At 52.9% G+C, this 24,078-nt stretch overlaps 3 protein-coding genes across 3 annotated transcripts; 1 reads left to right on the top strand and 2 right to left on the bottom strand.

Annotated features, from left to right (window-relative positions):
• Positions 1–82: 82 nt before the first annotated feature.
• Positions 83–4,951, bottom strand: IUM83_00603 (Kinase D-interacting substrate; the record flags this gene model as incomplete). Its single annotated transcript, XM_067924386.1, has 10 exons — positions 83–1,457; positions 1,528–2,429; positions 2,568–3,119; positions 3,232–3,315; positions 3,405–3,503; positions 3,574–3,672; positions 3,749–3,853; positions 3,919–4,017; positions 4,100–4,201; positions 4,289–4,951. 10 exons carry the CDS (start codon positions 4,949–4,951, stop codon positions 83–85), a joined length of 4,080 nt encoding a protein of 1,359 aa, XP_067789086.1.
• Positions 4,952–5,744: 793 nt separating this feature from the next.
• On the top strand, positions 5,745–7,010 carry IUM83_00602 (Endoplasmic oxidoreductin; the record flags this gene model as incomplete). Its single annotated transcript, XM_067924385.1, has 1 exon — positions 5,745–7,010. One exon carries the CDS (start codon positions 5,745–5,747, stop codon positions 7,008–7,010), a length of 1,266 nt encoding a protein of 421 aa, XP_067788799.1.
• A 9,603-nt stretch (positions 7,011–16,613) lies between these two features.
• Positions 16,614–18,086, bottom strand: IUM83_00601 (uncharacterized protein; the record flags this gene model as incomplete). The annotated part of the gene is made up of 1 exon (XM_067924384.1): positions 16,614–18,086. One exon carries the CDS (start codon positions 18,084–18,086, stop codon positions 16,614–16,616), a length of 1,473 nt encoding a protein of 490 aa, XP_067788798.1.
• Positions 18,087–24,078: the final 5,992 nt, after the last annotated feature.

Below are 24,078 nucleotides of genomic sequence, written 5' to 3'. Positions count from 1 at the left end.
GTACATGAATTGGCAATTGATATTGACGAACTGCAGAGATTAGATAAACTGCAGCGCGGTATAAATCTCAATGCTGCTACTGCTAACCCTGCATTCGAGTGAGATCCGGGGTTGATACAACATGGCGCATACCTACAACTTCAGCAGCAGAACGATTGTTCAAACTTGTGTGCGGGCTCACAACATTGCGCTGATTGAATGGGACGAAGTTGCTGGCGGTGCTCACAGGTGCGCGGGCGTTGTTGACACGCGGCGGCGAGCCTATCTTGAGCTTGCCTAGGATCTCGGAGAACTTCTGCGTATCAGGCTGGAAACGCTTCAGGTCCAGGTTCCGCCGCGAGTCTCCAGAAACCTTTAGTTTTTGCGGGCTGGATCCATTTTCCTTACATTTAAGCTCATAGGATGACCGTGAACGCACGGAAGGCATCGCCAGCTCTTGTGAGGGAGAAGATGTATCACTGCTTTGATCATCGTCGCGCAACTCCCCTGAAAGAGGCTCACTGTCAATGGATGACATCGTGTTGCTCCGACGGCGTGCTCCGGTTTCGTCTTCTTCCTTCGACGGACGTGAGCTTCGACTACTCGAATCGCTCTTTGGAGCAGCTCCGACGTTGGGTGCACCCACCGGACCACCGATGCCATTCGATCCGGCCGTGACTTCTCGCATCCTCATCACGTCAAACTCGTCGGCATCGACTTCATTGTCGATCTCAATCGCCATTGCGCTCTCTGTATTTCCTCGCGACATTTGGTGGGCGAGACTCTGGATCGCATCTTCGATCGCGTGCATCCATTGCTCTTGACGACCCCATGTGTCAGTGAGTACAATAAAGTTCTTGTAGCCCTTTGACGAAAATTGCAGTCCGTGTGCGCCACTACCTGGACCCTCCGTCACACCAAAGCTGTACCACTTATGAACGGACGTTGGAATGACCCATTTCATTCGATTCGCCCAGTTGGCGCTTTGAAGTGTGTCGCAATACCACAACTTATCACACACTTGACATAGTCCGAAGAACGTGATCGTGAACGTGAGCGCATGAAATGGCATGGGTACCGGGAACTGGATGAACGAGCTCACACGCGTGGGCTCCGGGATAGGGATATGGTCGTGAATCTTATCCTTCTTGTACATGAAGCCAGTGATGAATTCATCCGTGTAGGTGACCTTGCAGTAGTGACTCGCAGCGCCAGAGAAAATGGTTTCCAAGTAGCCTGTGTATTCGTCCACATCGGCGCTCGTGAGCGTGGCCGACACATATTCGACAGCGCTCTGCTTCAGCTTCAAGCATCCGTGGCACAGTGGAGCATTACGCTCGCCGAGCGGTAGCATTTCGACTCGGTTCTGTTCGTCAAGTGTTTGCTCAAAGGTCACCCATTTTTTGTGCTGCGATGTGTACTGCCGAACTACGTCCTGTGAAGTGATCGCCACCGATCCACTCTTGCAATTTGGAGTACTGCAATTGACAATTTCATTAAACAAGTTAGTGTAAGAACCTCCAGCCGACGAGTGAAATGGTAACGTACTTGGTCAGCGTGAAAATACTGTTCGCAATGGTTGTCATGTGGCCCTTGTACTGCACATGTTCTTCGTACGCGCGGATGACAAAATCCAGAATGTTTGCCCCTTCAATGAAAAGACTATTCAATAAAGGAGACGACGGTAGACGCTTTTGATCCGGATCCATCAAAACAAACCGAATGACGTCTGTAAGTTCGTGGTGCAGCATACTGTTGCTAGGATGCGACCCGTAGCAAGCTAGCAAGCACGGCATCAAACCGAAGTTCGCCATCAAGTAGTCTACGTCTCCACTCTGTAGGAGTACACAGCGTTTAAGGAACGTGATGATATGCAGAAGTGCAGACCCCTTGGTGTTCACAGCCTTGATACTCCCTGGATTATAAGACGTAGACATCGCGCGAAGTGAGTTGACGTCCGACGTAACCACTGCGCGACACAGCTGCACAAATTTCTCCACTCGTGGAATCACCGCGGTTAACACAGACACGTAGACTGTCTTCAAGAGGCCGTCAATTCCCGTTACATCACGTTTCTTCTTGTGATAGCCCAGGGTACTCATTAGCATCATAACGATGGACAAAGAACCACCCTCACGAACGACAAGTGACGTGCAGCCTTGAGTGCACTGGCGACAGACCTCAGCAAATCCCAAATCGATAAGCGTGCCAAACGAAACGTCCGTTGTGTTGAGTAAAAACAGCAAGAGCGACTTGAAGAGCTCGTTGTGGTGAAGCGGAAAATGTTGGTCTGTAATAAGCGGCAACGAGTGGTCTGTGTTCTCCACGAAAGTCGCCACGTTGTTCATGATATACACCGAAGGAGGATAGATGATGTAGTTTATCAGCGAGCAAATATTTTCGATGGAGTCTCGCTGAAAAGCTGTTCCCACACCCCAGCCTAGAGTCCGCTGCCATGAATACAGACGAGCAAACAAGCAATCAAATATGCTGCTCTTCTGAACGTTCAGTTGGCCAGCGTCCGACATATCCGAGTACAACAGCCAAACGACCGTATCGCGAATAGAATCGAGTCCAATATGACATACCAGCCAAGGAACAATAAACTTTCCTTCGTCTGCTAGGAAACGCCAAATAAGCCCTCCAAGATTTTGGTTCACAATAAAGTGGTTGACAACCTTGCAGAATAGCACCAGCAGCACGTCGTCCAATGGATCAGCAGTACACACGAAGTTGAATAGCACTTTCAGGTACCCGGACGAAGTCTTGATGTCATAAGCATCCGACGTGTTTAAAGTCCATCCAGCACCACCAGGCTTGTAGCCTTTCTGGAATATCTTCGGCGAGTATGATAATGCCACCTCGCTACAGAAATGCTGGACGGTGTACTTGCCGTAGTTAGGATCCTCTGCAGGATCGGACTCGGGGGAAGAGACCGGAACCGTGAGCAGGTGAAACACTTCATAAATAATTCGAGGTTGCTCCAGCCAAATACTGGATTTGTGCTCGCGTATCATCTCTCGGTACAAAACATCCACTGACATTTGACTGCTCTTCGCAATCTTGAGCAACTCGCGCAGTGTTGAATCTTGTTTGGCGACTGTTTCCTCAATTTTGCGACGATGATCCTTGACAGCTTCCTGACAAAATAAAATGGATATAGCAGCGAACCAGCAGTTAGAACACCAACTTCACCACGCATAAAACCAGGAAACTGTGAAATACAAACAATACTAGCGCTCTGTCACTCACACTTTCCGCTTGTTCACGTAAAAAGTCTTCAATATCAGCATGACCCGCCATTCGAGCCAGATGCTCTGCTGTGATGCCATCTCGCTGCAAGACGGTATATTAACATTAACTATAGTAAGTACCGAGAGCAACCGCAACACTGTGATGGTGCTGACGAATATATATCCACTCACATCCTTCGCGGTCAGACTAGCCCCGGCATCAACAAGGACTTTCACACAACCAAGATTCCCGGCACGCGCAGCTTCCATTAAAGCTGTTGTTGAGTTTGGCTACGCATAGCGATAAATTATGCACGCGTTAGATAACAGTTTGTAATTGTATGACAATTGGAAAACGTACACTATGCGTCTCTAGCTCGGCCCCTCCTTGCAGCAAAATAGAGCAGCATTCTTCTTGGCCACCTCGGGCTGCGATGTGAAGTGCTGTAGTACCACGACTCTGATATAGTGGAAAGTTCACGGAAGCTGTTAGTATTTAGCCCTTTCATCGATAAGGCAACAACAACTCCACCCACTCTGTTTCTGGACAAATTGATTCGTGCTCCCTTCTTGACAAGCAGCCTCGCGCAAGAAGCACGCCCATCACGAGCAGCAACCATCAATGCGGTCATGCCGTGCACCTAGTACCATTTGAATATTAGAATGGATCGCACTCATCCACTGCGGCCTCGACAAAAACACGTACATCTTCCAAGTCGAGACTCGCACCAAACATCAGCAACGCCCGTGCTGCCTCCACATTTCCGACAGCGCACGCCATCATCAGCGGTGAAACGCCCGTCGGCTGTTTTGGAAAGACAACAACCAACGTCAAGCCAAGTCAGCACAACTTCCCCACCGTCCTCGCCATGAAAGCCCAAACTCACCTTCTGCTCATCCAGCGATACTCCTATGCTATGCAAAATCTCGATGCAGTCCACATGTCCGTTCTCCGCAGCGTCACACAGAGCCACTGCCTTCGGGATATTCTGCACCGACAGCACACAAGCAAACCTACAGTCAGCGACCTACAACGACATCAAGTTTATCTGCAGCTACAAAAGAAATCCACTGACTTCCACCACGTTCCCCGTCGTGTCGATCTGCAGCAAGTGCCTCAGGAGCTCCACGTCTCCGGCACGAGCTGCAGTCTGCACCCCGAAGTACACGTCGTCCGGCACGACATGTTTGCAGGCCTGTTCTCTCCAGAGCAGCTCGATCGAGATGCGCGGCGGCTTGTCCGCCAGCAGCTGGTCCGCGTGGTGCTTGGACAGCAGCACGATCGGGATGGACACGGGCTGGCGCCCGGACGAGTGGAAGCCGTCGAACAGCGAGTGGATGGCGTGCTTGTTGTCCGCCCGCTCGATGAAGACGATGCCCGTGACGCCCGCCGCCAGCAGCCGCCGCACGATGTCGGGGAAGTGGACGCGGCCGCCGCGCTCGACCACGGCGACGTTGCCCAGCAGCGCCGCCTTGTTGGCCAGCTCGCCGTCAGCTTTGGGCGGGTTCGTGAACACGACGGTGCCCGCCACCACGCGCGGCACGCGGTCGTAGCGGTAGCTGGAGGGCTCCGCGAAGTGGTAGGTGGCGGCGGCGGCGGACGCGCTGTTCTGCGCGTGCAGGTTGGCGTCGATGTCCTGCGCGGGCGACACGGGCGGCTGCTTGGGGCTGCGCTGCCAGCACACGAAGGGCACGCCGTCGCTGCGCGAGCCGCTGGCCGTCGACTGCTCGTTGCCCATGGCCGATCAGCGCCAGCGAGTGCGAGTGCGAGTGCGAGTGCGGAGTGGTGAAGGGCAACCCCAAGCAGGAGTGATGGTCGCTCGCTCGAGTATCTTGTCGCAACGGCGCCGCAAGACGGAGGGAGGGATGCAGGCTACGCGCCGGAGGCTACTGCGCTCGCTCGCTCGCTTTGGTACGGAGGGAGCGGGGCGGGGCGAGGCGAGGGCGGCGGCGCGTGGGGGAGTGGCGCGGCGGCGGCGCTGGCGGCGGTAGGTTTCCTCTCACGCTGCCAGTTCTTTATTTTAGCTGGAGAACTCATCCAATCGCCAGCCGTTTCGCGCATTTTCGGGAAAATGGGATCAGAATGCGACTCAGGTTTAGCACACGCACAGGCAGCGCTGCAGGTCACTGCACGCTTATTGCCGTCTTTGAGTGCATTGAGTGAGTGAGTGAGACTTCTTAGATGCCATTTTGAGCGGCGGACACACATGGCCGTTGAGCTCGCTAACTTTGACATGCGATTGTGGTGACGGTGCTGCCCACGCTGCAGCACACGAAACTCATGCAGCTACAAGTACACGTACATGTTCTATGCTTACCAGCGGCAACTCGTTCTTCCTGGCGATAGAATAAGCTGCGACTGGAGGAATAAATAGGGCTGGAGTATGGAGTTGGTGGCGGCAAGTTGGATTGCGGTTTCAACATGGGTTTCGCCACGTTCTGCGACTTGAGAAAGGGTTTGCACTACCCTTTCCGCAAGAAGCACCCAAATTCCGGTCATCTCGCCGATAGACAAGGGATTTGCAAGTCGAGATGACAGGCCGCCCAGTTAGCGCTGCTCAGGTGCAGCAGCGGCTGACGAGGAGCTGGTCCACGCTGCGCTATCGCATGGAGTACGGGGGCTACCTGTCCAACCACCTGCTGCACGGCGTCGTGGCGCTGTTCGACCTCGGCGCGAGCGAGGAGAAGATTGAGGACTTTGCGGATAGCTACTCGACCAAGCTGGAGGAGGAGGAGCCGAGCCACGAGGATGTGACGCAGCCTGACGTCCGCGCAAAGCTCCTGCAGGACTCAAAACTGACGCTAGAAAGCGCGCGCGCCTTGCTCGGCAAGCGTGACAACTTTGACGGACTCTTGGCGCTGTACGCTGCAGAGGTGGAAAAGCTAGGCATCGATGGAGCAGTGAAGAAACACCTGCCAGGTCTTGTCGGCGGACTTGCTGGCGCACTCCTCCACTCGATCATTCAGCTCGGATATGCCTACCACATTGGTGGCGGGCGGCTCGTGGCGGAAGGACTCGCGTACATGCACTATGCGTACCTTTCATTCGACGAGCCGGAGAAAGTCAATGGCGAGGAATTGGTGGAGAAGAAACAGTTCTCAAGAGAAGAAGCTATGCGTTTGGTGCACACTTTAAATGGTCATGAAGTGCTGCTGGGCGAGATGCGTCAGAAGTTGCAATCGAAACCTCTGATCGATCTCGAGATCGGTGGCATCCAGAAGCGACTGAATACCATGTCGGGCGACGCTGACCGCGGGAGCTCCGTGGCATTTAAGTTCATCTGGGAAACGATCAACAGCTTCGATCTGTCGAAGATGGACGGCGTGTTTGCCATCGATCTCGCGCTCTGGCTGTACATGATGATTGAGCACAACGACTTCGTCATCCTGCACGCGGTGACGTCGGCCTGGGCTTTGCAGCAGGTTGAGCACCTGCTCGAACCGAAGGACCGCGAGCGCTCGTGGAAGGTGTGGCTGCACGTATCGCTATCGGCGTTCGTCACGAATGAGATGAAGGACGTCCTTGCGTCGGATGTGTGCGACCAGCGACTGAATGCGCTACCAGGTGTGGACACCTGGGCCCGCATCGTCGCGAAGACGCTGGGTCTAGCAGATGGAGGATTAATGGAGCGCGACCTCGTGCACGCCTACAAACTGGTGCAAGTAGCCCACGACCACGCTGACAGCAGCGATATAGCGTTCCTTACAGTGGAGGAGCGCGACTTCATTGTCCGCCAGAGCGCTCTAAAAGCCATCTCCCTCGAGTTTGGCCCGCTGGTGATCAACTGGGCGGCGTAGTCGCCTCATATTTGGATGAAAATGCACACGTTTTTCCGACAGAGTAGTGGACCATTGTGATTAAGCCAACATAAAACAAAAACTAGCCAAGCCAAATTTTTCGTATCACTTCAGCGAATAGGAAGACGTGAAGTTAGGGTTACGATTACGACAGATTCTTGACCCTAAATATGAATATGTCTATACAAACATCAAGTGTAAGACATATTTCTGTAAAGTACGGGCCCGACGAGTGGACCCATTTTCAGCAGGCGACGGCGAGTGGCAGTCGACGGACACAGGCGTCCGCGAGGGACGACGACCTGGCAGTGACACGCAGCACGAGGCATGCACGGAGACTAGCATGATGACGGCGGAGGTCCGCCAATGTGAGAGCGTGGTGGCGAAGTGTAGGACGATCGGCAGCACGCGCGTGCTACCGACCGCTACTGCAACGTCGAGTCAACAGCGAAGCTCGACGTGGCGAGATCTGAGCAGGCGGGCAGCGGGCAAGGACCGCTCATTATAAGATTGGCGGGCTCGAACGCAAACGGCGGACGGGCACGCTGTGAGATTTGCGGGCTCGAACGCAGGCGGCGGACGAGCACGCAGTGAAGCGAACGGCGAGTCTACGGACGCGCTGTACAACAGGAGCGACAGCTCCCTGACGGACGGGTGGCGGAAACGCCACGGGGACTGGGTCGAACGGGCAGGACGGACGGCGAGTCGGGTCTTTGACGGCGGGCAGGGCGGTAGCCGGCATTGACGGATACTGAGGTCGGTCGTGTCGAGCGTGCGCTGCGCGTGGGTGCTGAGGACGGCGCGACGATTCGGACACGCGCGAGACCGTGAGTCTTGGTGAGGCATTGACGGAAGCGAGGCGGGTCACATGCACTGAGGCGGGTTACCTCCTTGTGAGAACGAGGCGAGAAACGAGGTTGGTTAGTGTTTGCTACGAGTAGTGAACATTAGCCGTAGACAGGTGCAAGCTTTTCTATTTGAACGAGAAAGAACGTAATAAAACACGATCGTACGCGTACGCGGGCGGTCGGGCGCAGCAATACATATTGCTGTCGGCCAGAGGATGTCAACGCGGACGTCTACAGCAAGACGGACGGACGCAGCGTAGCTATACGACTTGCTCAACAGCCGGGCAAGAGAACAGGCCTGCTACATTTCGAAACTATCTTGCTACGAACGTAGGTAAGAAAGGTAAGCTTGCTCGCAATATTGCGACTTCGTATCATAAGAATGTAAAACCGTGGCTGTTCGACAAGTATCAACATTTGCGTGTCTCTACCGGATTGATCCTACTAAAGCAGGTGAGGACTCTAGATAAACACTGTTTGAAACGAGAGAATGGTGGCATGATTAATAAAGCATCTCCTTGTACCAATGATGATTTAAGGTGTTTGAATCATCACGTGTACAGCACAACACAAGTCAATACCGATTACCAAGACGCTGCACTTGCATGCCTAATGTTGCATTGTTTTGGGCATTCATCGGTTTTGGGTTACATTCATAAGCAGCACATCTCACTGCCAGCGGACGCGGAACCTTCTACCTTCGGTTGCTACACGTCAAGACGTCAAAGGGCAGAGGCTCACTTTGATTCCAGACAAAATCGACTTCCTCACGTGCCCACTGCATGCGCTTGCCGTCGCACTAGCCATGCAGGATCCTCCATGTGCAACACTACTCGACCAGCTACCCGATTTCGTGTCGTACGACGCAGATCCTGTGATCACCGGGGCTACATTACACGACATACTTGTTGTCGAACCTGACACACTTCAAGTATAGGTGGTACCACCATCGATGGTAAGCCGACTGGCAGGATTCCCCGCCCCAGTGTTTGTTGCTGCTAACGAATCTGTAACCGTAAATCAAGACACCCGACCCGACCCGAACAGTACGTACACAAACGAAGTCAAGAGCGCGAGGTGTCAAGTGTGGTGAAGATGGAGTCCAGGCATACGTGAACAGGTTGCTCAAGCATGTTGGTGATCCCGCTGGTGCGACTTCTGACTTGACCTTTCACTCGTTTCGACGCGGTGGTGCTCAGCACGCAAATGGACATGACCGGAGTTAGCCGACCGAAAGAAGAAATTCCGCTACATCGTGAAATTCATGAAGCTGTTTCTCGAGGACGGATTTCTGCGCCATGAGAACGACGACGACTTTAAGGATTGTGTGCTGGAAACTGGCAGTATTGCTGAAAGCAACGTGCTTGCGTACTTGCTGGATCGTGGTATCAAGGCAAAATAACCTGGGACTGTGCTCCGCGAAATGCGCAAAACATATTATTAAGAGTAGCTAGTCTCGTATAACAAGCGAAAGTAAACGGTCAAGTGTGCGGTGAAATCAAAAAGTGATCAAATCTACAATATACATCAAACCCAGTTCGGCGATGTCGAGTAACCCGTACTAGTGTCAGATAACCCGTAAAAGAAATACGTATAGTAGTGTCGGGTAACCCGTACAAGTGTCGAGTAACCAGTGTCTGGTCATTTTTAAAAACAGGCTTGTGATGACGAAGCAAGAGAAGTTCTTCGATGAACAAAAGCTAGACGCCGTCACGCTATGGGAGCTCCAGGGGTGGAATACAACTGAAGCGTCCAAAACGCTGGGTGTTTGCCGGTCGACGCTGCTGGGGTGGCGTGCAGCTAAAGGACAGATCGATGAGCGAGTCAGAATTGGCACCAAGATTCGACCCGAACCTAAACCATCAACACAGGCTTATGAAGGTGACCTTGTAAACACGATCAAACTGTCAAGTGACATCGACGCTAAAATGACGAGGGGTGCCATCATTGGCTACTGCAAATACAAGATTTCTGGGTTCAAGGAGCGGTCAAGTGGAGCTCAATCGTCGTGGTTAAACAGATTTATCAAGCGGCACGAGCTACGGGAATATCTTGTTGCCTACGATTTCAGCGCGCAACCAAGGAATAAGAAGATCAAATTTCATGTTTCCATGCGTCGCAAAACCGTTTTTGCATTTGGGGCAAGTCTTGGAGCGGCGCGCCATTTTCTCAACTGAGCTTAAAAACTATAAGTTATCAGAACATTTTATAATATTATAAAGATAGAAGTCCCGCGAAATCGATCAACTTTTGGATCAAAAACAATCTACGAATCAGAGTATTCGTTACATATTAGTCTAATTCCTTGATTAAAAATTGATCCAAAAATTGACCTGTCCCGCGGTTGATTAAAAAATATATATCTCCGGGCGAGGGCGGTGAACACGCCGGCAGTGACCGCAGCGTCTGCCGCTTCTAGTTGGTGAGCGTTGTTGTGATACGTGTCACGCATGAGCGCGTGGCAGCTCTTTTTGTAATGAACTCGGCCGCCAACCAGTCGCGGAGGGGTCCAATCATATTTTGTTTTACCGGTTCAGGGAGCTAGGTCGGCTACTTTTTAAGAGTTCTGACTTTCATCCTCACTAATAATCGAGTTTTTACACTGGTTGCAGGAAATGCATATATTCCTGTAATAATATATATTTATCCAGTCAACGCTCACCGCCCAGCAGGACGTCGTCTATTAACTGTAGGGCGCTGTGACATGCATGTACATGCTGCTGTTGTAACGGGGTTACACGTACAAGTGGCTGCAAGCCACTTGTGAATTTAACAGATAGGTTATCTGTTAAACGTTTTGGATACTTCCTCACATTGGTGTAAGACACACCGATGGATACATTGAAGTGGACCACCACAGTGAGTGGTCCACACATACCCAAAGATCCTATTGGTAGAAAGCAGCATCTTTCTACCAATCAGAGACATGCATATTAGCGGGGCTCTGACAGCCAGCCGCTGTCAACCCTTTCATAGATGATAAACAGTTTTTAGCAGATTTTAGAGGAAGTTCAATTTACAAGCAATACAGTTCTCATTTTACCTAATCTAAGTCACTTGGAATCCCTTCTTATTTAACTTATATTTGTGTATTCAAATATAATTAACCTAAGTAATTATTAAGTACTTACGCTTCCTCATACACGTTGCGCAACGTGTAAGCTAAAGTAGTGAGTCAAATTAGACCCACTACACCTGGTAGCACTTTCTAGTCCGTCCAACGACCGACTGCTTGACGTTCGTACGCGGTGTACGAACGCGGAGCCGAGAACCCCACGAGCACGGAGGTGCCCATGGAGAGCTCCAATACGCCTGCAACGCATGTTGCACGCGCAGACTGCCCCCACCTATCTGACCCAGAGTGGGAAGCCCTCCAACGACTGTCAACAGTCATTGGAGAAGCGTTGATAGCTACGATGCTGCGTACGCTATCGCCGATGGAGCAACATGGTGTTGCTATGGGGTTCATCATGAAGGAGCAGCGTGGTGCTGCTTCCTCAGTGACGGCGTCGTCAGGGACGACACCGCGTGCTCAACCATTAAAGTTGAGCGTAAGCAATTACGTGGGAAGAGAGGGCGAGCCTCTCCTCCGATGGCTTGTCGAACTCGACACAGCCATAGCGGCTCGACGCATCGTCGACCCGCTGTCGAAGGTCGCGTTCGCCATGTCCTGCCTTGGCGGACGCGCAAGGAGTTGGGCGTATGGACGCCGACTCTCCGATCCTACGTGCTTCAGCACGTACGAAGTGTTCAAAGAGGAGCTCAAACAAGCGTTTGAGCCCCCGCAAAACGAGTTCCGGTCGAGGGCGGAGTTCCTCGACCTTCAGCAGGGTAAGCATGACGTCCATGCTTACGCGCAGCGCGCACGATATTTGGTATCAAATATCGTGACTATCCCGATTGACGAGGTGACCAAGGTCGTCACGTTCATGAAAGGACTTAGAGATGGGCCTGTGAAGACCTATCTCTTCCGAGAGTACCCGAGTACTCTCGAAGCTGCGATCACCGTTGCCATGCAAGAAGAGTTTAGCCTGCGGCAGACTAAACTGCATGTGAACGTGCCGAGGCCGCAACCGCGCCCGGTAGCGAGGCCGGGAGGTCCAGAACCAATGGACCTCTCGAATGCAACAACTGCTGGTTACCAGCAGCAGGGAGGTAACGTGCGATGCTTCCGTTGCGGAAGGATCGGTCACTTTGCACGGGAGTGCACAGCTCCCATGCCCCCTGGAGGTGGCCGTCGTGGCGATGCTAGGCATCGCCGCGGACCAACAAAAAATGCGAACATCCAGTAGGCGCGGGGCGCCCTACTGGTAATGCAGTCGCGCGTGCCGACATCGGGCACGCGACATTGAGGACTGCAGCCCCCAGTGAGACCAGCTCTCACTGCAAGAAACAAGATGACAGGCCGAACCTAGTCATCTTGAAGGTTTACTCGAAGAGAGCGAGTGACTCTCTTCGAGCTTTGGTAGATTCAGGCGCGTCGAACAACTTTGTTCGACTACGAAGCCTGTCGAGACTTGACTTCGAGGAGGTAGATACACCTCGAAGTCTTCTGGAGGTACGACTGGCAACAGGTGCCATCGTAAAGACCGAGAAGCGCGTCGTGAACGTGCGCTTCTCGTACAATCAACAAGTGTTTGTCGAACACGTTATCGTCCTGGACCTGGACGATAAGTTCGACGTGGTAATGGGCATGCCGTGGCTTGCACGGCATGATCCGGTGATAGACTGGAGGAAGCGCACGCTCGTGCGCTTCGGACGCGACAGCGGGACAGAGAGCGATGGCCCTGTTACCGCGGCTCACCAATCGAGACAGCGCTTTATGCTGCTGTCCCGGAGTGCCCAAGAAGTGCGCGAGGGCGCGCACAAGTGAGACCCACGTCGGCAATGCTGCCGACGTCGGAAGAAAAAGATGTGTTGGTTTCGGGAACCAACACCCACGTTCAAGCGTGTAAGGGACAGTCCCTGACCCGAAGTGGTCAGGTCGACAACGACGCGTCGGCTCCGGGAGCCGACGCACCCTCGGTCATGAGGGGCTCCGTCAATGAATGGCGTCGAGGTGACGAAGGCGTGTCAACTCCGGGAGTTGACGCTGCAAACAGTGCGGACGGTTGCAAACGTACCGCACTGACGCAATTTGCATGCTGTCGTGCAGCCGGGCTGCACGACGAAGCGCCATGCGATCAAGCCGGGCTTGATATCGCGCGCCCGCAGACAGGGTCTGCCGGCGAAGGGACACGTTACCGTGCAGCCGGGCTGCACGACGAAGCGCCATGCGGTCAAGCCGGGCTTGATACCGCGCGCCCGCGGACAGGGTCCGCCGGCGAACAACTGTCCACGGCCGGGCCTGGACCAAAAGAACAACTGTGCGGAGCCGGGCTCCGCACAACAAGAAAACGGCGCAAGCGGAAAACGCTGCGCAAGTCTCGGTCCGGGACCGAGACGCAACAAGAGCAGTCTGCTGGGCAGACTGCGGCGGTGACGCCGAATGTCAAGACGCTAAGCGTCTTGACGCGCACCGATACTGGATTCCAGTATCGTGACATGGAACTCGCTAGTCCTCCGACGACGGCGTCGGAGTTGACTTCGCTTCCAGCCATGAGCTGGAAGCGCTTCACGCGCGACTTGCACGATGGACGCATCGAGCAAGTCTGCGTTCTTTCGGACAGCGAAAGAACGGCGAGCGAGAGCGAAGAGCTGAGGCAGCTCTTCATGGGAAGTACCACTGAGAGTGAAGACACTCTCAGTGCGAAGACGAAGCGAGAGCGCTTCGAGGAACAAGGTTGGGACTCGCTGAAGTCGAGTCCCTATTACGAATTGTTGAGGGAGTACAAAGACGTACTCCCGGAAGACATTCCTGCGGAGCTTCCGCAGGATAAGGGCATTCAGCACGAGATTGATCTCGTGCCGGGCACGAAGTACTGTGTCACGCGGCAGTGGCCACTGCCGCGAGAGCAAGTGAAAGCGATCGACGACTTCTTTGAAAGTCGTCGTAAAGCAGGACAAATGCGGGAATCAAAGTCCCCGCACAGTGCTCCGACGTTCTGTGTCAAGAAGCCACAGGGCGGATGGCGCATCGTTCATGCGTATAACAAGCTGAACGATGCGATGGTACCGGCGCAGACGCCGATACCACGAAAAGATGTTATCATCGATTCGATGGCCGGGAGCACCGTTTACAGTGCTCTCGACTTGCGAGATGGATTTTATCAAATCCTAATGCGTGAGAGCGATATCCCTCCCACGGCAGTGAGCACGCCAAGCGGCATGCTCTGGGAATGGCTAGTAATGCCACAGGGGCTTAAGAATGCCCCTGCGACTTTCAACAGGTGCGTGACGCACTTGTTGCGCTCGGTGCGCGACTTCGCACCGAGCTACTTCGATGATGTATTCATCCACAGCCGGGCTGTAGACGGGAAGACCGACGTAGAGATGCACAGGGTGCATCTCCGGAAGCTACTTGAGCTTATGCGAAAGCATAAGCTCTACGCGAACCTGAAGAAGTGTATCTTCGGGGCGAGCGAGATACCCGTCCTCGGGTGTCTCGTAGGGAAGAACAGTGTTCGCCCTGACCCGGAAAAGGTCAGAGTGATCAATGAATGGCCAACGCCTTCAAGTGTCAAGGAACTGAGGCAGTTCCTTGGCTTGGCCACGTACTTGTGCAAGTACGTGGAGGACTATGCGGGCAAGATCCGCCCGCTGTCACAGCTTCTTAAGAAAGAAGCTGTGTGGAATTGGACACCCGATTGCCAAAAGGCATTCGATGCAGTCAAGCGGGGCTTGACTGAGGCGCCGATCTTGGCAGTGGCTGACCAAGATCGCCCATTTCACGTAGTGTGTGACGCATCCGATTTCGCGATCGGATGCGCGTTAATGCAGCACGATCACGAGGGTCGTGATCGTGTCGTCTACTACCAATCGCGTCAGCTGAAGCCAGCTGAGCGCAACTATCCGGTGCATGACAAGGAACTCCTTGCCATGAAGTATGCACTCGCAAAGTTCCGAGTGTACTTGCTTGGGAGTAGACCATTTGTGGTCTACACCGACCATGCTTCACTGCGTACCGCAGTGAAGTCGCCACACATTTCACAAAGAATGGCGAGATGGCTCTCATTCTTTGCGGAGTATAACTTCCGGGTCGAATACAAACCCGGAAGATTGAACGTGGTGGCCGACGCGTTATCACGCCGGCCGGACTATGCAGAAGCGGTTGACGTCAATGCCATTGGCGCCATGCGATCGAGCAAACCCACATCATCTCTGTTGGATGATGTGAAGGCCGCGTACGCCCACGACGCGGACGCGAAACTCTTGCTGGCCTATGGCACAGCGCCTTCTGACAAGTCCCGTCAGAAGCTGCCCAAGCACCTTCGAGCGCGTGCACACCGCTTTCGTGTGCACGACGGACTGCTACTCTACAACGCAGTCGACGACAACGCGATCCGCGTTGTCGTGCCAAATGACCATGACCTGCGACTCAGGATCATGTACGAGTATCACTATGCCCCGACTGCGGGACATCTCGGACGTGAGAAGACTTACGTCCTTCTCACGCGCGACTTCTACTGGCACCACCAGTATAATTGGGTGCGCAAGTACATCCGTGCTTGCGAGGTATGTCAACGCGTAAAGCCTGCGCCATTCGCGCAGGCTCCACTGCAATCACTACCGACTCCGTCGGAGTGTTGGAAGTCCATGTCTTTGGACTTCATCTTTGGCCTTCCCCCGGATAGCGGAGGGAACACCGGTGTTGTGGTCTTTGTAGACCGCTTCAGCAAGATGGTACATCTTGCTGCGGTGCCAGCAGAGGTGACCGCGAAGCAGACGGCCCGTCTGCTCGTCGACATGGTGTTCAAACACCATGGCATGCCGTCCGACATCGTGTCGGACAGAGACCCGCGCTTCACAGCGCACCTGTGGCAAGAAGTGTTTACACTTCTTGGGAGCCAGCTTTCCATGTCGACTGCGGATCATCCGCAGACGGACGGTCAAACCGAGCGCGTGAATCGCGTGCTCGTCGATATGTTGAAGAGCTACGCTCACTCGTTCCACTACTGGAGCGAGTGCTTACCGATGGCAGAGTTTGCCATCAATAACTCAGTGCATGCCTCGACAGGGCATACACCGTTCTACGTGAATGCCATGCGGCATCCACGTCTACCGAGTTTACTCGGAGTGATGGCTCCCACTTTAAGTGGGGGAGGATCTACGACTGCAATACAGCAGCCACAGAAAACCGCTGACACTTGCACAGTGTCAGCTGCAACAATGGACAAACCACATGAGTCTGCGCAGGGCGCAGACTCCCCCAACAACATGGCCAACGACCACGGGTCTGCACAGGGCGCAGACACCGCAAAGAACCACGCAGAGGCCGGGCCTCTAGCGGAGAGCGAGCTGAATGACTTCAGCTCGGATGCAATCAGTTTCATCACCAAAAGACAAGCCGTGATTCGGTTTGTCCAAGACACTATAGCAGCTTCTGTTGATCAACAGAAGCTGAACGCAGACAATGCGGGCAGAGGCAACACAAATGAATTTAAAGTTGGTTCATTAGTTTTGTTAGCTACACAAAACCTGCCTAGACATGCAGCTTCGGATTTCGGAGCAAGCAACCTTGCTCCGCGCTTCATCGGGCCGTTCACTGTATTGACACGGCACGGCAACGCATACACGCTAGACATACCGTCTAGCATGCGCCTCCATCCGACCTTTTACGTCGGACGGCTGAAGCCATACCTGCAGCACGAGCCATCTAGCTCGGCTGACCCGAAGCCTCGGCAGGAGCCGAGGCAGAAGCGGAGGACTTGGCCTCGGCAACGAGCAACCTCTCCTCCAGCGCGCGGACGCGCTGGAGCAACCCCTTCATCTGAGTCCCCAACTCGACCTGGATATTCGAGGCGGTCTGCGAGACCGCCGCGACTTGGGCCTTCTGGTTCGCCAGCTCCTGTTTCAGGGCGGCGAACTCAGCGCCCTGCAGACGCTCCACGGCGGTCACCCGGTCGTGGAGAGGCGCATACTGATCAGCCCGGGGCTGATCATACCCGGGGCGTGTTCCCACCCCCGCCACCGCCGATCCGTGACGCCCGCGGCTCAACCCGCTGGATTGTTGAGCGGATTGTTGACCATAGTATCCCGAAAACGAACCCTCAAGGGTCTCGTTTTCGTATTCGTTGGAGAGGATTTCCTCCCCATCGAGATACATGGGAGCCGCGGAACGTCTTGCTGGAGGACGTTCCGGAAATGGTGAGGGAGTACGAGGAGCAGTACGCGCTGACACAGCGGAAGTAACACGAGCGCTGCGATCATCGCTAGCGCCCGAACCCTCACGTGCTAAGAACTTAGCACGGAGCTCTTTGAGACTCTCGGGCACACGGAACGACGTGTACCCGTTTAGGTCGCGGTCGCTCAAGCGGACCGCGCCTGGAAAGCACTTCGTGCATTGAAAGCCCTCGGGCACAGCGCACGGCACATTTGCCTTCTCAGCAGCAACATGAAGTTGCTCCAGCTTTCCACGCTTCGAGTACGTCTCGAAGCGATCACGCGCTTGCTTAATCCGATCACGGTAAGCACTCGGCCTCTTGTTGGAGTTCTCAACAAAGGCGTTCCAGCTTTGACAAAGTGCCTGCCATCCGGGCACTTGGCTGCGAAAAGAGGTCTTCTTGCTTTGAAACCATCGGAGCTCATGAAAGAGTCCGATGTAGTAATCGCGCCTTTGATGCGTTTCCGCATCAAAGTGCAGCTCGGCAGCCACAGCGTCATCTTTGACGGCGCTGCATACGTACAGCGGCACCTCATTCGGAGGTACCGAATTTCCAAACCGGTCCGCGATCTCGGACGCGGACGGCATCCATGGATCGCGCGCTGCAGGCGCAGCGCGCGGAGAGCCTTGAGCTTTAACATCACGCGCTGCAGCAGCAGCGCGCGGAGTACTGAGAGCCCTAGCGGAAGCGAGTGGGGTATCGCTCTCAGTACGCGAACGCTTCGAACTCGAAGCGTCCGATTCGTCCCCTTCACGCGGACGAACGATCTTGTCGTGAGGGTCGAGCGATTCGCTCGACACTGAGTCTTTACGCTTTGCGGGCGAGTCCTCCTCGCCCTCCATGTCTTCATCGTCGTCGTCGAAGTCGACGAGGTCGCCGTACTTCGCCTTCTGACGCTCGAAGTAGTCGTCGATGGAGAGATGACTCCCCACCGACTTCGAGGTCTTTTTCTGTGGCGCGCTCATCGTTGAATGAGCGCGGGTTTCTTCTCCAAACGCGGAGAATTGACGAATGGTCAATTCCAAAAGATTGACGTGCGGGGACCCCGCGCGTCTAACCTTAAGGGGGGGATGGTGTAACGGGGTTACACGTACAAGTGGCTGCAAGCCACTTGTGAATTTAACAGATAGGTTATCTGTTAAACGTTTTGGATACTTCCTCACATTGGTGTAAGACACACCGATGGATACATTGAAGTGGACCACCACAGTGAGTGGTCCACACATACCCAAAGATCCTATTGGTAGAAAGCAGCATCTTTCTACCAATCAGAGACATGCATATTAGCGGGGCTCTGACAGCCAGCCGCTGTCAACCCTTTCATAGATGATAAACAGTTTTTAGCAGATTTTAGAGGAAGATCAATTTACAAGCAATACAGTTCTCATTTTACCTTAAACTAGCTACTTGGAGTCTTGTCTAAGTTAACTTATATTTGTGTACTCAAATATAATTAACCTAAGTAATTACTAAGTACTTACGCTTCCTCATACACGTTGCGCAACGTGTAAGCTAAAGTAGTGAGTCAAGTTAGACCCACTACAGCTGTGGCGTGCGCGCAGCGCAGCGTCGTCGCTATACGGTGCTCGCGTCCTGTGGGGCTCGCTGCGGTGCCCTACGTCCGACCGCTTCTTCGCTCCGCCGCGCGCGAAATTAAAAAAAGGAAATGTGAAAGATGAGCCGAAATCAGTCGGCCAATCACAGTGGTCGCGGGGCTATTGATTGTAATATCGGGCAAAGACAAACCAGTCATGGGGATGGTGAGATGCCATAGGGTGAGTCGCTGGAGGGGAGATCAAGTATTGTACCGACAAACGTTCCAAGTATCTGCTCCCTATCGTGGCCTACAATCTGTTCATGTTAATTGACCAAATGTATCGTTTACTCTACTATTTCTGATTTCATCCTGGCTTTATACCGGCATCCCAACAGTCGGAAAGTGTCGGTGTGCCGGAACGGTTGCGATATGGACCGGATACCGAGCATTTATTCCAGATATATATCCCGAGAAAGTACGGAAATAAAATTGGCTTCCAGACCGATGCATGACCCTTTTCCGGCGTTTTTCTGATCAAAATTGAGATTTGGTCCGTCCAAAACGATGAGGGATTCGCTCGATTGGCCCTCTTCAGCAAGCGCTTGGAACCTGAAACCTGAAACTTTTTAGTAACCTTTTTCAGGTTCCAGGGAAAATACCTTGGGCATGACCTTTTTTAAATTGAAATCTTAAAGAAAGATCCAATATTACCCCGCTTTAGTGACAACGTTTCAGCGACCTCATTGGGTCGCTGAAACCTGGAACTTGTCAGGGCGAATGGCTGCCGTTCAAACGTCTTTCACCCTCTCCAAAATCACTACAACATGGAACTAGACGTCGATGCCCGCCCCGAAGCCGAGGTCGGTTCAAGTAGCCCAGCGCTAATACCACAAAGCGACAAAATAAGCGCGACTGGACGGAGGAATCCATCTTCGTACCAGTGCATTCATGGTGTGGGTGGGCGCCGGAAGAACGAGAAGACAAGCATGTTCAACGAACGCATATTTGCTGCATACAAATAAATCGTCTTGGGAATACAGCGGTCTCAAAAGGTGAGTGAGGACAAGATGCAGGCGCTCAAGGACATGTATCGCTTCATTTGCGACTTCAACGCGAACCGAATTCAAGTGAGGATGGGCAAACCGGTGTGATTCGACCTGTCGAAGAAGGAGAAGCGGGAGCTATGGTTTGCATAGCTTGCCTTTGTAACATTGTTATGTATGTTAACTTGTCTCTTGGTGTATTTTGTTACGTTCGCAGAGAATACCATCGCATTAAAACTCCCACCATAACTTAGCAAGTGTTTGACGAGCTCGATACATTTCTATTTAATCAAGCTGACACGGTCCCCCGGTAACACGTTTTGCTGAAAGCGATGTCCAACACGCTGACATCTACACGCCGTTTCAAGATGAACAGGAGAGCGGTATAATGGAAAGAGGTCCTTATAACACCGGCAAAACAGCAGCAAAAGGAAACGCTCAGACAAATATCAGTAGTTGTGAGAGGAGATGGAGGAGCGATCTGAAATCATGCTTGCTCAAGCTAAAAACGTTCAAGAACAAGACAAGCAGGAGTGTCGCCACCAGCATTCAGAACACATGACGCTGCTGAGAGAGTTTCTTGATGTTTTAAGGACCAAAGATGACAAATAACTAAGTGTTTAAGTTCGTGTACTAGTAAGATTTACGCGCATCGATATGAATACCATTGCTTGAGCTTTTCGCGTTATTTTTCAGCTGTTGTTGTCACTTCAAGTTCTGTTTCAGGTTGTGGGTACTTATCCTCATACCCTTCCAAAATTCGCCGCATTTCTGCTCTGTCAAGGGCTTACGTGTCATTTTTATCCATCAAGAAGATTTGAATGATGGGTGAATACAAATATCATGTGCCATGTTTGTATCCAGTAGAATTCCCCGGAGCAAGATACGCCATCGGCACTTCAGCTGTCCAAACGCGCACTCCACACGGAAACTAGCATGACAAAGCGGTTTGATCAGCTTTTAACAAACTAATTCTGCAACTCTGACAGCCCAAAAGTCGTAACCAGAAAATTGGTGTTCTGATAGCCAGAATCACCTAGCAGAAAGCAGGGTACACTCGCGAGAGTGTCTTCTCTAGTTGGTATTGACACAAGGCCCGACTTCGCGGATACACTAGAAAATGTGAGCCCTAATGCACTGGTTAGAAATGAGACAGCGTCAAACAAAAAAAGGCTTACGAACCTCAGTACGAATCGCGATTTAACCGCATGAATCGAAAGAACTCGGTCTTGTGCTTCTTTTAAGCTACTGATCGTTATAAAATGTTTAGAACTCGTGGAGTTACATCGGTCGAAAAACAATATCTCCATTTCCGGACCCCCGAAATCCGGGACTTTATTTGGGGCGTGTGACCTCAATATTTTTTTCAATTTTAGCGTATTGTATATTGTCGGAACGCTCGTCAATCGAATTAGAGTTGTTTTTGTCTTTCTACGAGTGTTTTAACTTTTAATTTTTTGATGTCCGGTAATGTACGAATTTTGATTGGTCAACATTGAACGCGATTATCTCGATAACTCCAAATGGTGGCTAAGCATCTTTTTGTTTACCGCGGTCTCGAATACTCTGCTGTCCCCGACACGGCCTGGCCATTTGCCCGCATCTCTCGACAATAATGACCACCAGTTCTCGTACGATGCCTGATACCGCCGACGGGCCGATTGCAAAACGATTTGTGGTTGTATCCAACGTAGCGCCGTGCGCACACAGGAAGAGGAGAACGACTAACCGTATCGGTGGCAACACGGTGTCCGCTACCATTCTAGCCTGCGAAAAGTGCGGACAAACGGCCCGCGCTAACACCGTCATAGATAACCATAGATCCCTCATCGAACCGTAGAAAAATAATCGTGAAGACAATATCATCTTTGCCCAGTGCCTTTACCACCATTTTTCGACCCGCAGGTTCAACGTGATCTCTGATTCCCCTGCGTAAACTCCCCACAATAAGCCCACCCCTCGACTGCAGAGAGGTTTGGGAGGAACTAATCCTTCCAGCAGCAATAACATAACCAACGCTTTGTCTCTCATGTATAAAGTATTTTAACAGCACAATAAGTTAGAATAACTCGTGGTTTTCTGTCATGCACGCTCAATTCGAGTAATATGTACGTTGTTTGGTGATCAGAGTGTTACCGGGTCCAAGCGAGTGTCCTGAAGTTCGATCCCAGCGTTATACCACATCGAACATGACCACTGAGCCGGACGTGAGCAGCACCAGCTGTTAGGACGCAACCAGCACGGCACGGTCAGCTACTTGATCACAGCCAATAGCTCAGACTTGGTCTCGGGCAGCGACTCGTGGGTGATCAGCAGTTGTTCACGAGCATGATCCGAAATTTGCGCGCGGCGACGCACGCCCGAAGTTGGACGTGGGCAGCAGCTCAGACACAGACTCGGACAGCATCTCTAACGTAGATGCGAGCAGCACGGATGTGGGCACCGGCAGCAGCTCGACCAGCTGCTCGGACAGCGGCGCGGGCACAGGCAGCACACGCTCGGACGTGGGCACGTTGGCGCTGCGGGGAGCAAGAAAGGCATGTAGGAAACCGGTTACAGCTAAATTTCCCTTAAGCGCTCTGGAAACATCTTTTCTTGGAACTTTTCTTTCAGGTTTCAGGTTCCAAGTTTGCTGAAGAGGTCCACTGGCAATAAAGTCGATATTAACAATGAATATCGATAGCCAACACTACTCCGGACTCCGGACACACCCCTGCCGAAACATTACCAAGGAGGTTAGAACTATGTACTTTCTGTGCTAATTGGAGGATGCTACTTCTTGCCTGAAATTTTTCGGCAGGGCGTGAGCGGAGTAATTTAGCGCGTATATATATTCGATATTATTTTGTAAAGTACGGGCCCGACGAGTGGACCCATTTTCAGCAGGCGACGGCGAGTGGCAGTCGACGGACACAGGCGTCCGCGAGGGACGACGACCTGGCAGTGACACGCAGCACGAGGCATGCACGGAGACTAGCATGATGACGGCGGAGGTCCGCCAATGTGAGAGCGTGGTGGCGAAGTGTAGGACGATCGGCAGCACGCGCGTGCTACCGACCGCTACTGCAACGTCGAGTCAACAGCGAAGCTCGACGTGGCGAGATCTGAGCAGGCGGGCAGCGGGCAAGGACCGCTCATTATAAGATTGGCGGGCTCGAACGCAAACGGCGGACGGGCACGCTGTGAGATTTGCGGGCTCGAACGCAGGCGGCGGACGAGCACGCAGTGAAGCGAACGGCGAGTCTACGGACGCGCTGTACAACAGGAGCGACAGCTCCCTGACGGACGGGTGGCGGAAACGCCACGGGGACTGGGTCGAACGGGCAGGACGGACGGCGAGTCGGGTCTTTGACGGCGGGCAGGGCGGTAGCCGGCATTGACGGATACTGAGGTCGGTCGTGTCGAGCGTGCGCTGCGCGTGGGTGCTGAGGACGGCGCGACGATTCGGACACGCGCGAGACCGTGAGTCTTGGTGAGGCATTGACGGAAGCGAGGCGGGTCACATGCACTGAGGCGGGTTACCTCCTTGTGAGAACGAGGCGAGAAACGAGGTTGGTTAGTGTTTGCTACGAGTAGTGAACATTAGCCGTAGACAGGTGCAAGCTTTTCTATTTGAACGAGAAAGAACGTAATAAAACACGATCGTACGCGTACACGGGCGGTCGGGCGCAGCAATACATATTGCTGTCGGCCAGAGGGTGTCAACGCGGACGTCTACAGCAAGACGGACGGACGCAGCGTAGCTATACGACTTGCTCAACAGCCGGGCAAGATAACATGCCTACAATTTAATTAATTAGACGGAGTACAACAGGGTTCGTAACGGGGTTACATGAGAAGTACCCGAAGGTTATCGAGTGTGGGACACAAAGGAGTCGTGGGTAGAGTTGTTTTGTAGCTAAAATGAGTTAATAGCTATGAATGCACTTGATGTTTTAACGTTAAATATTATCTGCGAGGGGGAAAGCGGCTAGGTCATTTCCGTAATTATCGAGGTCTTTGTTCGCACCGATCAGCCTTGAAGCTCATCGCTTCAACTGCGAAACACACTCCACATTTTTAAGTGCTTCGAGTATATCAAGGTGATCCGCCCTTAATGCTTCATGTGACGAGGTCCCAGCCAACACGACCCATCAGTCAGAACCCCACACCCTGCCACGTACCGGCCACATGGCACCTGAAACATGGATATTTGTTGACCCAAGTCTAGTCTTTGTACAGACTTCAAGTTGGTCTGGCTCGATCTGGAAATTAGGCTCTGTGGACGTCAAGATGCAGCGACCCCGGACCCCAGGTCTGAGATTTGAATTTAGTCTGGGGGCTGAGGTCTGGGATTCGCTCTAGAGGCCACATATCTGGGGTTCCAGGCCTTGAATC

Source organism: Phytophthora cinnamomi (genome assembly GCF_018691715.1).
Source record: "Phytophthora cinnamomi strain GKB4 chromosome Unknown Contig53, whole genome shotgun sequence".
Classification (NCBI taxonomy): domain Eukaryota; phylum Oomycota; class Peronosporomycetes; order Peronosporales; family Peronosporaceae; genus Phytophthora; species Phytophthora cinnamomi.
The sequence above is the reverse complement of the archived record's forward strand: the minus strand, read 5'-3'. Positions and strand labels throughout refer to the sequence as shown.